The following is a 13,660-nucleotide window of genomic DNA, read 5'->3' as shown; positions in this document are numbered from 1 at the left end:
TTTATGTGTCTAAGTCAACATACTCAAATCCTTTTTTTTTTGATATCAGAATACAGTCCCTGAAGTCAAATTTACTTTTTTGCTGTATAATTCTAGACTAGATAATGACTTTTTTCCAACCTTCAGTCAATAAAAAGGGGCTAATAAATTGAAAGTATGCTGTAAAAATTAAGTAAGAATATAATATTGGCACACTTGACCCAGTGTTTCACACATAACAAATTGTAAGTGTAAAATAACTGCTGTTATTTTAACTGTATTTTTTACCTTAGTTTCTCCACTTGGGCAATGAGCATGACTAAGCATCACTCCATCTCACTGAAAGGATTTGATTTTAAATAGTATTTTTATTTTAATACCACTGGGCAAATGCCATCTTAAGCAATACTGTTAATAAAATAATAGTATATTCATTGCTTGGCATTTAATGAAGTGTCCTTTATGCAGAATATTTTAATGTAGAATGTTGGTCATCTACACATCTTTCCCCAGCAGTTAACTTTAAATGTTCATAGCTAGTCTTCTGAAACTAAAAAAAAACACAACTGCAAAAAATCAAAGCAAAAATTACAAACTAATTTCTAAATTGAAATACACTTCTTTGGCCCTTCAAAGATTTATTGAGCAATAATACTGTGTTGGATATGAAAGATACGATGATGAAGGAAAATAGTTCACTACTCTTAAAGGACCTTAGTGTGTAGTGGGAAGAGAGATGCAGAGATGATTTATAATGCAACATGGACATGCTTTTGCAGAGGCATGTACAGAATACTTTGTAACAGACGACAGACTTGTGAACGCTGCTTGAGGCTATCTGGGAAGGTTTCCTTAGAAGAGACAGAAGAAGGGTGCTGATGAAGATGGAGAAGGTTCTAGGTAGAAGCTATGTTAGGATATGGAAGAGGTTTTTCAAACAAAGAGTATTTTGAGCAAAGAGGAGAAAAGATATGACAGAATTGTAAATAGCAAGAAATTCATTGAAGGCAGAGCATAGACCACATGGAGAAGACAAGTGGAAGTGCTGGAGGCTGGATTATAAAATATTTTGAGGCTCTGTAAAGGATTTTGATTTTCATTGTACAGATTGTAGAAAACTGGGTCTATAAGCAAGGGAGTGATAGGATAACTTTGTAACAAATGATGCTGAAAGAAATAGTATCATTCCCTTAAGCTTGCTGTTATTATATTTAAAACTTTGTTGAGAATCTTACTTTCATGAAGCAAGCAGTTTCCCAGGGTCCCATGGGGGTTAGAGGATGCAAGCCGGCTCCATCCTCTCCACCCTCACCTAGGGGGGCATTTGCTGTTTGGGTAGGGAATTGTTATCTCTGAGGAGAAGAATGGATCATTTAAGCAGAGAGCTTATTTGGAGAAGGTAGTTGTATGTATCATTTTTCTATTCTTTTGATTGTGCATAGAATGTTTTAATATTATGAAAATCAGGTTTTCATAGTGAAGAGTGCCACAGTCCTCAAAGGCAATTCAAGTAATATATAAAAAAGCAGATTCTGTACATGTTACCCAGAGTGCAGGCAGTCCTCTGAGAACTGGGAGTTCTCAAAACATCTTCTCTATTGCAGAGAAATCCAAAGGGATGTGGGTTCAAATAGTTTTTCATCTATGTTCCTTACTTATGTGTAAAAATGTGCCATGGAACTTACAGACAAGAAGACAAAGAAGAAATAATTGTGCAGAAATATACAAATGACAGCATTAGAACTCTGATTCCGGTGAGGATATCACAATCCTCCCGTGTGGTGGATACTCTGTAATATCTGTAGTATGGGATAAAGCATCGTCTTTCCTTCTTCTCTATGAGTAAGTTACTTCATGGGAAAGTTCATTGCATTTCAGAGATTTAAACTGAAGAAGAATGCTTGGTTTCCATACCAACCAAGCCAGCTTCTCTTTTGTTTCTTACTCATTTATTTATTCATTCATTTAACCAACAAGTATTTGTTGAGTGCCACAAATATTTATCATGTATATATGGGTACTGGGAGGAGAGCCAGAAAGGTCAAAGTAGATCTTCCATCCTCATAGAGTTTCCTGTCTAGTGAGGGAGAGAAATACTAAATGAAAACTCAACTATAAGTGGAATTACTATAGTCCTGAGACCAACTAGGGCTTTCCTGTCTACTGAGGGGTAATAAGATTGGCTGAACTCCTCTAGAGCTATGCCCTGTGGGGGTCCAAAGCTACATTCAGCAATATCTGGCCTCTCTGTCTTATGGTCTCCTCTGCCTTTAGGTTTCTCCTCTGTGGTAAAGCTGTTCTGTTCTGTGTGGGGGGCCAGAAGAGAAATCAGTGGATTTGGAAGTGCTATCACTGGCAGTGATGTCACAGGAACTGACAACATCAGAACTGTAAGTGATGTCACTGGAGGTTTACCCAGAACCGGAAGTGAAGACACTGGATGTAAGCTCGGCCTGGAAGTGACATCATTATGAACCTGTGTATATAAGCTGCGCTCAGAAATAAAACTGTGCTGCTTGTCTGCCACCAGTGGTCAGTGGACCTCCTGATACCAACTTTGGTTTCTGTGTCCTTTGTCTTTCTCTGTGTTTTCCTTATAATCTCCCATCCATTCCTCTCAGGTTCAGCTGGTTTGTGGAGCTGGTCTCCACAGTTCTGCACCTCTTTCAAAGAAGACATCAATGCATCCTTTCCTCAATTTCAGGTAGAAAAACTTGTAAGTGTGGCTGACTTTTTAGAGGTGACAAAGGCAGTCCACAGCATGACTGCACAGCAAATGAATGTGCAAAAGTATCTGGATATGCATGGTTTTAAATGTCCTTTCAATCACTCCGCATGTTCACTGGACTTCCATCTCTCTTCAATACTCAGCTTTCCTATCATTTCATTGGTTCCCCCTTCTTCCACTTCTCTTCTCTCTTTCTCTTTGCCTCACTTCCTACCATTACTCAGAAACAACCAACCATCTGCCACCACAGTAACACAATGAACAATGAACAAATCCTTTTATTCTTTCCTAGAGCCTGATGGTCTCTGCTGTCATTTGGGTGTCTGAAGACATCCATAATCTCACTTACACCTTCAACTCCAAAAGGTATGTGTTATACTCAACAAAGTTATTTTCTATCCTAAAAGAGAGTCTGTTGCCACCTGTTAAGATATATATTTTTAGTCTGGATGTACTACAAATTAGGATGCATGCTGTGACAGAAAAATAGGAGGCATGATAAAGTAGAGTATTAGAATGAGGGGATGGATTTAAACTGAGAAAGTAAGAAAGGAGAGCCTCTCTGAGAAAGTAACATTTTTGAAGACTCTTTCCCAGGCACAAAGACTCGGGGAAGAGGATTTCTGTTAGGGGGAACAGCATATGCAAAGGTCTGGAGACAGGAAGGAGGTGGATACTTTGGGAAAACTGAAAAGATGGCATGGCTGGACCCTACAGAGGACGAAGAGAAAGACAGAAATGAAGGTGGAAAGATAAGCAGAGACCAGATCATATGGGACCTTGTAGCCTGCATGACTCCAATTTTAGGTTCCTGACTCTTTCCTAATGAATGACATGACTTCATGAATTATTTTTCTAAACTCTGAGTTTATTCATTTTTGAAACAGTAACAATTATGCCAAAGCTGGCAAACACACAGACACACAGACAGACACACACACAAACATACACACACACACACACCCAAAGGTTACATAAAGTACCTTCCCCAAGGGCCATATAATTTGGCATTATTATGAAGTCTATCCAATAGCCATATACATCACTCTGTGTCAGCCAGGTGATTAGCTGAAAACTACCTTCATATTCATTTTCCCTCCACACGAATGTTTCCTGCAGAGAGACCCAGAATATTAGGGTTTCTGTAAAAGCTTAAAATAATGTTGCCTGCCAGCAGCACATGAATTCCCTATCAGTTTTCAGGATTTGTATCTGCCCATCTGACACACTCACTTCCCCCCAAACAACAAGGAACTTTTTGCTCTACCCTGTGACTTACTATTGTCAAGGCATAGCAGGAAAAAATCTTTGGTTTACCTCCAGGGTAAACTGCCCTTCTATGGCATTCTTGCAGGAAGGTACTCTTTTGGGTTTACTATGTCCCCATGTATTCAAAGGTGCTGAAAAGGCATTGTGCCCACTGCTTACTGACAGTGTTAATCTGGCCTTTAGCACTTTACACATCACAGTTGATTCATGTATTGATGATGATGTTCATTCTGTTATTTTCTGGAAATAAATTATTGTGTGTGCTCTCCCAATTCTTCTGACCCCAAACTACCTTACTTTTCTACTCTTGCTTTTCAACTACTAATAACCATGCCTTTTAAGCTGTCTTTTTATTGAAAGGAATAAATTAAGACATTCATTTTCACCTTTGCAGAAAAATCACCATCATATACACACACATGCTCACAATGTTGAGCACAGAGGGATTTCTTTCAGCAGCAACAATATTCACTGACCTTAGAAAACTTCCCATTTATAGGTACTTGCTAGTCTTATACAATTGTGACTTTCCATGCAGTACAATACTTTAAGATATTTTGAGGAAATGGTATCTGCTGTGGCTCTTCCTCAAAACGAAGCCATTGACCATTTGTTGAGATTGAGTTTATTAGAGGTACTCAGAGTCCATCTGGTCTTCCTGTGAGTCAACACTTATAGTAGAACCTTGACTACTGGTATCAGCAGTTTCATAGGACTTTTGGTCTTTAGCAAAGTTGATGAAAACCTGAATTTCCAAAGGAAATAAAGCCATTAGTGCTTGACAAACCAAAGGAAGAAATAAGGTTAATTCACACACATGCATACACACACTTGTGCATACACAAACACATGAGAGAGCAAATAAGAAAATAAGATTTTATGGGGCAAGCCCACACATGTATTCCTAGACCTTCTTTTAGATATTCAAATTTTGCTAGGGTTTGAAAATAGTACCTATTTCTATAACTAAAATGATAATCATAACATAAATCTAAAGTTATAATTGAATCTACATGATCTACACTGATATCTCCAGCAAGTATATCTAGGAGTCCAACCCAAGCCCTTATCAAATGCTTGTATGATGAGAGAAAATTCCACTAGAAGAGCTAATGCACTAAAATAAAATTAGTACCAAAAGCCCACATTAACATCATGTTCAGTAAGTTAATTATTTAACAGACAGACCTTTACTACTTTGTTTAAAACCATTAAGTCTATTAATCATAGATTGACCTAGAAATTACTGAGAGTCTATTTGTGCCAGACATGGTGTTGATGGTTGGTTACAATTCAGAGGCTAAGCTTTCTGTGTCAGCAAAGCTATTATTGCCTAAAGCTCCCATAATGAACTGTCCATAAAATGCAGTGCCATCTATTGACCCGGAGTCCCAGAAGGCCTAACTTTCAGACCCATTCCAATGATGTTCTGTACATCAGGTTGGTTGAGTTGTACAAAATTAACATAATGCAAAGGTGATAAAGGATGACCTATGAAGCCTCTAGTGTTGAACATAAATGCAATTAAGACAGAAGATATGAGTGGAACAAAAAAATTCTGTACTTGCCCTTTAGTTACCTGAATCTAGTAGGTCTAAGGGTCTGGCGCCAAAACCTCTCTAAAAGCCCTCATCCTACTTTAATCTAGGAAGCCAACTAATAGAAATGTGACTTAAGAAACCTAAGGGAGAAAGCAAGGAGAGTTGACAGCTATTTTACAGAAAATAATGTTTTGCTGCTTTACCAATTCACATAACCTAATGGATATAGATGTCATGTAAAAAGGAAAAAATTCTTTTCTCCAGTAAAAATGAAGTATTACTTCTGACATTTTTCCCCCAACATCCCAAAATGCAGTTAAAAATAAATCAACTTTTTCAGGTGCAAGATCAGATATAGCTTCAATTAAACACAAATTGAACACTACTTAAAAGAAATACCCAGAATGTGTTATACTCAATGTGACTTTGTGCACGTGGATGATGGTATCCAGCGTACCTCTTCCAGAGTGGTCTGACTCACTGAGAAATTCGTGATATTTAAAGCAGCCTTGTTGGCTTCCAACAGATCGAAAATGTTTGCCACTCCTCCTGCTGTGACTGGTACATGGTATTCCAGCATGCTGAGGTGCTGATCCTAAGGGAACCAAAGGGGAAAACTATTTCACCAAGTCAGGTAATATTGTATTGACTTGATTAGACATGACTTGACCAAGAGCTAAGGAAATCATTGAATTTCATTCCGCTGAAAATTATGCTACACTGTAAATAATGGCTATGTTTCAAAACTAACGACTCGCAAAGATGAGACGAAGAGTTTTATGAGTATGAAAGAGAAAACAAATTAAAAAGTTAATGAGAATTCCAAAACATTCTACATTTATGTGTACTTATAGGGTCATTATAGGCTTGCCTAGGAAAAAAACACATTGTGGAATGATATTTCAGATGTCAGATTATGCTCATCCTTACGTAAGATATTCAGAGATCACTTTTAGAAATGTCATTTTTTTTTAATGTCACAATTATCCTAAAAGGCTAGGGATTAGCTGTTCAATTTATATTGGGTAAAGAGGCTAGATTTCAAAAGCATTGTTAGGAAAACCCTCATTCAAATAATGCCACATCTTTTCTCAACTCATTCTAAAATTCATTTCAATTTCTTTATTTAGTCTCTAGTATTAATGTCTACTTAGTAATCTATTCTTAATCCCTTGGAGTATCTTTGTATCTTGCTTTCCTGCATATTTAATCAGTTACCATATCCTACTTACTTTTCCTCTAAAATAACTTTCAAACTTAACCTTTCCTCTTGATTTTCACAATCAATATTATTAACCTGATGCTCATCGCTTTGCATCTGAGTTACTGCCAATGCCTCTTCGGAAGCCTAGAAACTATGAACGGTCATGTATTCTGGCACAAAGCAGCCAGGCTAATCTCTCTTAAACATCCTTTGTTAGGGATGTTTTCTTGCTCCAGAATCTACCCCTGCAACCTATTTGGATCAGATCAAGGCTAATGCATTCTAACCTGGTAGTCAAGACTTCATTGCTGCAAACGCCTCTTCTCACTCTTTGCTCACTGCCTTCCCCCTTTCACCAACTTGTGTTTGCATCACACCTGTCTTTGCATTCAGGCTCTCTTACTTATTTTTACTCCCAGATTGTTATTCTTGCTGTTTCCCTTCTAGAGATCTAAAAACCACCATACAAGTGTATAGAACGGTCTGTTGAGGAAGAAATAAGACTTTTAGCATAACTTTCTTAGCCATGTGTAGTCCTGTTTCCATAAGGAACACACCTGGGTGAATGTAATCGCATTTCTCAGTGAATAAACACAGGTGTTAACCCCGAAATTCATTGGGGGAAAAAAAAGCACTATGACTAACTGATTTGTGCAAGAAAAGGGTCCTTTAATTTTTAAATTTGGTTTTAATTTACATGATAGAATATAGGCTTTGATAAGAATCATAAAAGCTATTGTTCCTTGGAGAAATTAGCCAAGGTTTGGGAGGTTGAGGCAAAGGTATTTTAGAGATAAAAACTTGTTTTTCAAAATGCACTCAATTTTGCTCTCTACAATCACTTCACATCAATATGGTGCCTTATAGTTTACGAAGTATCTTTGTGGATATTTTATCATTTATTTCTTGCACCAATCTTGTGAAGTAGATGTCATGCTTGTTATTTTACAAATGAGAAAAAATGAGGCTCAGAGACTTTAAATGTCTTGCTGAAAATCACACAGGCAGAACTGGACCTCAGCCCTTCTTCCAATTTTTTTTTCATGATTCCACAACTGATTTCCTTTAAAAACAACCAGTTGCTATAATCACCTTGTACAAATTACCTGTACATCAAAGATGTTATGATGATAACCTTTTTTGTCAAGTGCATTTATTTTATGTACAATGTGAGATATATTCACATTTATCTGTGTGAGTTCAGTAAAATTAATTGAACAATGTTTCAACTAGTGTGGGACTTAGGAGCTTGATTTCCAAGAAGTTCCTCTCAAACGTTTTTGGACTTATCTTTCAAATGAGGGGAGCAAAGGAGAAGATAGTCTCTTCTAGTTGTGACATTATGAAACTCTGGAGCTCATTTTTTTCTAAGAAGAAATACTCTTGGTCATATAATATCTGTCATCCCTCAGTTCTCTGAAATATGTAACTTGTTGACTAGTTATGTATACAACTTGAACATTAACGTGGTGTGGTCATAAAGCCTTTATGTGGAAGAAAAAAAGGTATGTACAAGGACCTTGTTACTTTTAAACAGCTACTAAAAATGTACAATTAATTGGAAGGTTCTATTTGTTCATGCTGTGTGTGTTTTAGAGTACCTCATGCACCTTGAACTAGATAATATACTAAGATTAATAATAAAGCTATGGTCAACCTGAAAATGACATACATCTATTATGATATTAGATTATGACTAACAAAACCAATCAAGATCAAAAGGTAGGATGATCTCTTACTTTTAAATATGTTTTTGGAAAGTGCAGCTGCATGAACCTTGTCAGGGCCTCCATGCTCACTTTAGTATTCTTCAAGTGAACCTTGACAGTAAATCCTCGTCCAAACCTAGAAAGAAAAAGTGCAAGACACAATATGAGCTACATTTTGCTGAAATAGCTCCCCTGGAATTCTAGATAATGAAACAGGACCCAAGCTGATCATTAGAGCCCCTTTTCTTATATACCAACTGTAATTTTGTCATAAAAGTTCAGAGCATGTTGCAAAATGGAAATAGTAGATTGCCATGATTTTTTATTTAGTTCTACCACTATACAGAGTCAGTCTCTTTGGACAAAAGCTGTGTTAGAAAGAAGGCATAAAATCCTTGGCTTTCTTTGACATCTATGAATTGGCAATAGATGTCAATTTCTGGGGTAAATACTTTCTCATTTAAAGCAAACAGTCTTGAGAGGCAGGTCACTATAGATTTGGTATCAGCAGTGAAGATTAAAATCATTGGGTTTTAAAAATAAATAAGTAATATGCTAGTTGACTGCTTATGCCAAGAATAGAATTTGTAAAAAGTCACAATAGACTCTCTGAGAACAACATATAAGGCCCCTTTCATCCTTTTTTCTCATCTTGGTTAATACTATCTTACAAAAAGCCAAGTTGTGCAGATAAAGGTATAAAGTAAGATTCTGAAGTTTTGAGATTGACATGGGTATGTATACATGCATACGCATTCTAGCAAATAAAAAATATTAATTTAATTCTAATTTGATAATATGATATTTATTACTTATACATTTCACCCATTTATTCCTGGTTGAAAGGTTTTGAATATGGTGAAAATATTAAATAACTTATTGAAAGCCTATGCAAGTGGCAAATGAAAATGCTAGGTAAAAATCTATGTCTCCATGTACTTGTCAAGGTCTAATTTGCTATTGAGTAAACTCTTGAAAACTGCTCCCAGAGAGTATTTTGGTTGTGGATATTTTTTTAAGCTTCTCAGATTTGTTAACTAAAAAGACATTCAACCCTTAGTAAGGTAATTTAACTTTAAGGTAAATCAGTGATTAGTGTCTTTAGTCTAATTTTCCTACACATTGCAGGACAGGCTGCTGAGATAATCCTTGAAGGCAAATAGAATGCTGTTAGATCCATACCCTCTACCATATATTAAACAGTGCATTTGTTTTTCACCTGCTCTTTATATGCTGCAAAGATCCAATACACTGGAACCTTCCATTCACCATAATAGCCAACCTGGTACAGAGAGCTTCACATTCTTCCATGCTGAAAGACAGCAGAAGCACATCAGAATTCTGGGCATAGAAAATCTGGTTTAAGTTCATGAATATAAGCTTAACTGTTTCATCATGGCCCTTCAAAAATACTGTTTCAGTTACTTACAATGTATTTTCCCTTCAGGAACAAAAACTATTTTAAAATATAAATCAGATGTTCTCACATAGGGTTTATTACTATTTCTTCTCAAACTTGAGACCATTTCTCTCACCGGGAATGGCCTCTCTAACAAACACAGGATTTCCTTCAAGCTCTTTCAAGCTTTGTCTGGAGACCTACATTTCCTAAGGAATATTTCGAAAATAATTCAGAGCTGTTTTTATTTTGCCTCATCCTCCGCATTCAGCTGGCTTTTATGTTTTTGTATTTATAAGTAGTTGACGTGTACTTGATTCACTGAAGGAGATCTCAGATATCACCCTGTCCATGTCAGGTAACAGTTAATGGAAATTAAGTACTGGTTCCAGAACAGGCAATGTGCTGAGGCAAAGCTCAGACATCAACAAGCCTCTTGATTATAAACAAATCTAGTACTTTTTCTACTACATGATAATTACAATGAGAGAATGAACTTAATACAAGACCAACCTTATAAGAAAGACAGATGAAATGCTTCAGTAGCTTTTTTACTTAACCAATTGGAAGGGTCTACCTCCTGAAGGAGGCCCGGAAGCTGGTTCTTAAAGGACCAGTAAAATTAGAACTTGGAAAGACCTTGTGAAAAGACCACTTCAGATAGAAAGCACAGCCAAAGAAAGGACTTGTCGAGAGGAAACGGCAGTGAGGGTATCGGGAACCATGCGTCATTCAGACTCACTGAGAGGAGAGGAAAAAATACTGGAAATTTTGATAAGGCCATTTAATAAAAGGCCTTGATTCTAAACCTGGGGATGCTGAACTTTACATGATAGGAAATAGGGAGTCATAGTTGAGTCCAGTAGGTCCTAAGTCATGAAAAATTTGTTTTTTGAAATTGATTAGGCCCTGTGCCACCTACACAGGAGCTGGATTCTCATGACGGCACCAACCTTACTTGTTCCTATGACCATAAATATCAAACACTTTCATCCAGTTGTGTGTATTCTTTATCAACATATAGAATGCAGGATTACCTTTTCCCATCTATCATCCTAACATCATGTCTTTGGACTTTAAAATTCTTACACTCGTTTGTTTACCTGTGTGATGTGAGGATGACGGAACTTTTGTTCTGTACTTCCTCTGAAATAATCTTCCATAGATGCCGTTTTGACTTAGGATCCATCCCAGAGCTTGGCTCATCCTTAATAGAAAGTTACAAGAAAAATGTATCAAATTAATTAAATTTTGATGAGGTTCTTTACATGAATCAGTGCATCTCACTTGCCTAGAACAGAAAGCACTTTGTGAAGTCCTGTGACTAACTTGTTTTATACTTAATAAGCTTCTTTCTGCTGCTGTCAAAAAGCTCAAAATTAGTCATTTAAAATTGTCAATCTGTTTTAAAAGTGTCTCAGTGAAGTTGACACCCTGTGACTTTATACTTGTCTCATATTTCTTTGGAAAAAATCCTGCCTCAGTTACTCACAAAGCAGAGTTTTTGCGTTTTAATACTACATTGTCACATATATATTTAAAGCTACATCAACAAAATTGCTATTTGCTCCTGAAGGCAGAATTGTGGGTGTGAGTAATAATTTGCTATGTGAAGCAGAGAGAACACAATTTGATATTTCAGTTAATAAGTTTGAAGTGTAGTTTTAATTTTACATTAGTAATTGAAATTTAATACTCTTGGGGGAAATAAAAATATGATTTGCAGAAATTGCTAAGTAGAAAGAAATAAGCTGTATTTTAAAATAAATGATATTCTCAAAAACTGTCCAGACATAAAATTACAAATGTAGCAATGGATAATTTAAACAAGCAATAATGGAGCCTGACATGTTCAAAAAAAGCAAATTATGGGTCAAGATTAGGTAAATATCAAAAACATCTATGTGTGGTAGAAAGTACATACATAGGATCACCTGAGGCTTGTTTCTGTGGTAATGGGTTAAACTGAAGTTTAAAGAAAGGAATGAGTGTTAATTTGGGAAAACTGTAAAGGATTGTCACTGCTCTTATTTTTGGAGATGATAGTATACATAGTAAATGCAAATAGAAGAAAATATCTTTCTTTCATAGCCTGTATTTCGGTTCAGCTCACTAATACATAATATTTGCATAGCACTTTTAACATTTTAAAGTACTTTGCATCAATAATCTCACAAGGATGCATAAAAATTGTTTTGTTCAATTTAAGGGACACTTACACAATAGAATTCCATGATAAGCATCAATTGTGAGGGATATAATGCATTTTAAGCATCTGGTATTTCAGAGAGACAGGCTGGACAGCACTTTATCTGGGAAGTTTAAATGATTTGATTCTCTGCATGACTTAATCTCTGGAATAATGTGATGATTTATAACTGGCTTTCTACTGCATATAGACTTTTTTAGAGTTTGGAGGTCCTTGAATGAAGGGGATCTTCTAAAATAAAGGTGAGCTTATTCATTTGAAATAAACACCTTGTACAATGTTTAGCCTGAGGAGCAGAATACTATGTCATCCCATATATAATTTTTATTTTCAGGTGATCAATTTAATTTTCCAGCTCTTAACCAAAATATGTATGTGGAATGCATTTCTTGCCTCCAAAAATTTCAGACAAAAAAGAATGGGATATTGTCAATCGTATCCCAAGCTAGGTAACTCATATGTTTAAGTAATAAGGAAATGAAATTTTAGCACAATACATTATCCTAAAATATATTTTGCCTTTTAAGTGGAAGTTGGAAAATATGCTAGTTCACCTTATCATTGATTAATAGAACCGAGTTCTTCAATATTTGGGAACCAAATTCTACCATATTCCATAATGTCCTTACTCAGTTATATATCCTGAATTTGTTTCAGCTAGTTCTTATTCCCAGGCCAACTGTTTCCTCTGAAACTGTCTGAGCCATAGCTCAGAAAAAGACATTGTTGAGGGCATATTGTTATGGCAACAAATTACTTGGTGATATGAATTCCTCTAATGAGATAGTATATGTAAAGTGTTTTGCAAAATAACCAATACATAGTGAGACCTCAATAAATGTTTATCGCAATAATGATAATGAAATGTTACACACACAGTTAGATATGTGGTTCTCATTATGTAGTAGCCTTTTTCACAAAGATTCTCTTACCAGCAGTAGAATGGAAGGCTTTCCTATCAAGGCCAGTGCAGTTGATAATTTTCTTTTGGTTCCATAACTGCAAAGAGAGGTTGCTCTGTCCTTGTAGGGCATCAGGTGGAGCCTCCTAAGGAGTTTATCAACAGTCTGTGGATGGAAAAGAGGATTTAGGTTGACCTTCCCCTGCCAAAACCCCAAAGGTGCTAAATGGAAAAAAGTTGCTTGTGAAAAGTTTTACAGTGAAGAAATACATACCTGAAAAAAATTTAAATATTTAAACACAACATAAATTTTATTTTTACTTTCAAAGGATCACTTAAAAATTAATAATCATTTAAATAGAAAACAGCAATTCTGTGGAAGCTTATTTGCAGATGGGATTCCCCCCATCAAAGGTATGTGTGTCTACAACTGCAGATTGTTCTTTCTGCTGCATTAACACAGGATTTCCTTGTAAAGTTGCGAAGAGCTAGAACAGAATTCAGCGTTCCTAAGGCAGATTTCTCATTTACTGTTGTCACTCTTTCATCTTTCTTCTTACTGAGGGCTAAGCTGTCACAAAGGCTTTAAGTCTATTTAAAACTGACCCAGTATCAAAATTTCAGTGTATTAACATAGGAATTTTGTGTCTTTGAGGCTATTTCTGTAGTTAAATAGCCCTGGCAAATAGCAGAAGCCTAGGAAGACTTCCTGAGGTCCCTG

At 36.1% G+C, this 13,660-nt stretch overlaps 1 protein-coding gene across 1 annotated transcript in view; it reads right to left on the bottom strand.

Moving 5' to 3' along the window:
* Positions 1-3,554: 3,554 nt before the first annotated feature.
* Positions 3,555-13,660, bottom strand: part of ABCA12 (ATP binding cassette subfamily A member 12) — a 189,205-nt gene continuing 179,099 nt past the window's right edge. The window contains exons 49-54 of the mRNA XM_073218139.1: positions 12,971-13,105; positions 10,933-11,036; positions 9,650-9,742; positions 8,461-8,566; positions 5,975-6,112; positions 3,555-4,721 (exon numbers count right to left, since the gene is read on the bottom strand). Coding sequence (XP_073074240.1) covers positions 4,605-4,721; positions 5,975-6,112; positions 8,461-8,566; positions 9,650-9,742; positions 10,933-11,036; positions 12,971-13,105 — 693 coding nt within the window. The 3' untranslated portion in view covers positions 3,555-4,604. The remainder of the gene's footprint in view (positions 4,722-5,974; positions 6,113-8,460; positions 8,567-9,649; positions 9,743-10,932; positions 11,037-12,970; positions 13,106-13,660) is intronic.

Source organism: Manis javanica, chromosome 12 (assembly GCF_040802235.1).
Source record: "Manis javanica isolate MJ-LG chromosome 12, MJ_LKY, whole genome shotgun sequence".
Lineage (NCBI taxonomy): Eukaryota > Metazoa > Chordata > Mammalia > Pholidota > Manidae > Manis > Manis javanica.
This window is presented reverse-complemented; position numbering and strand designations above follow the sequence as displayed.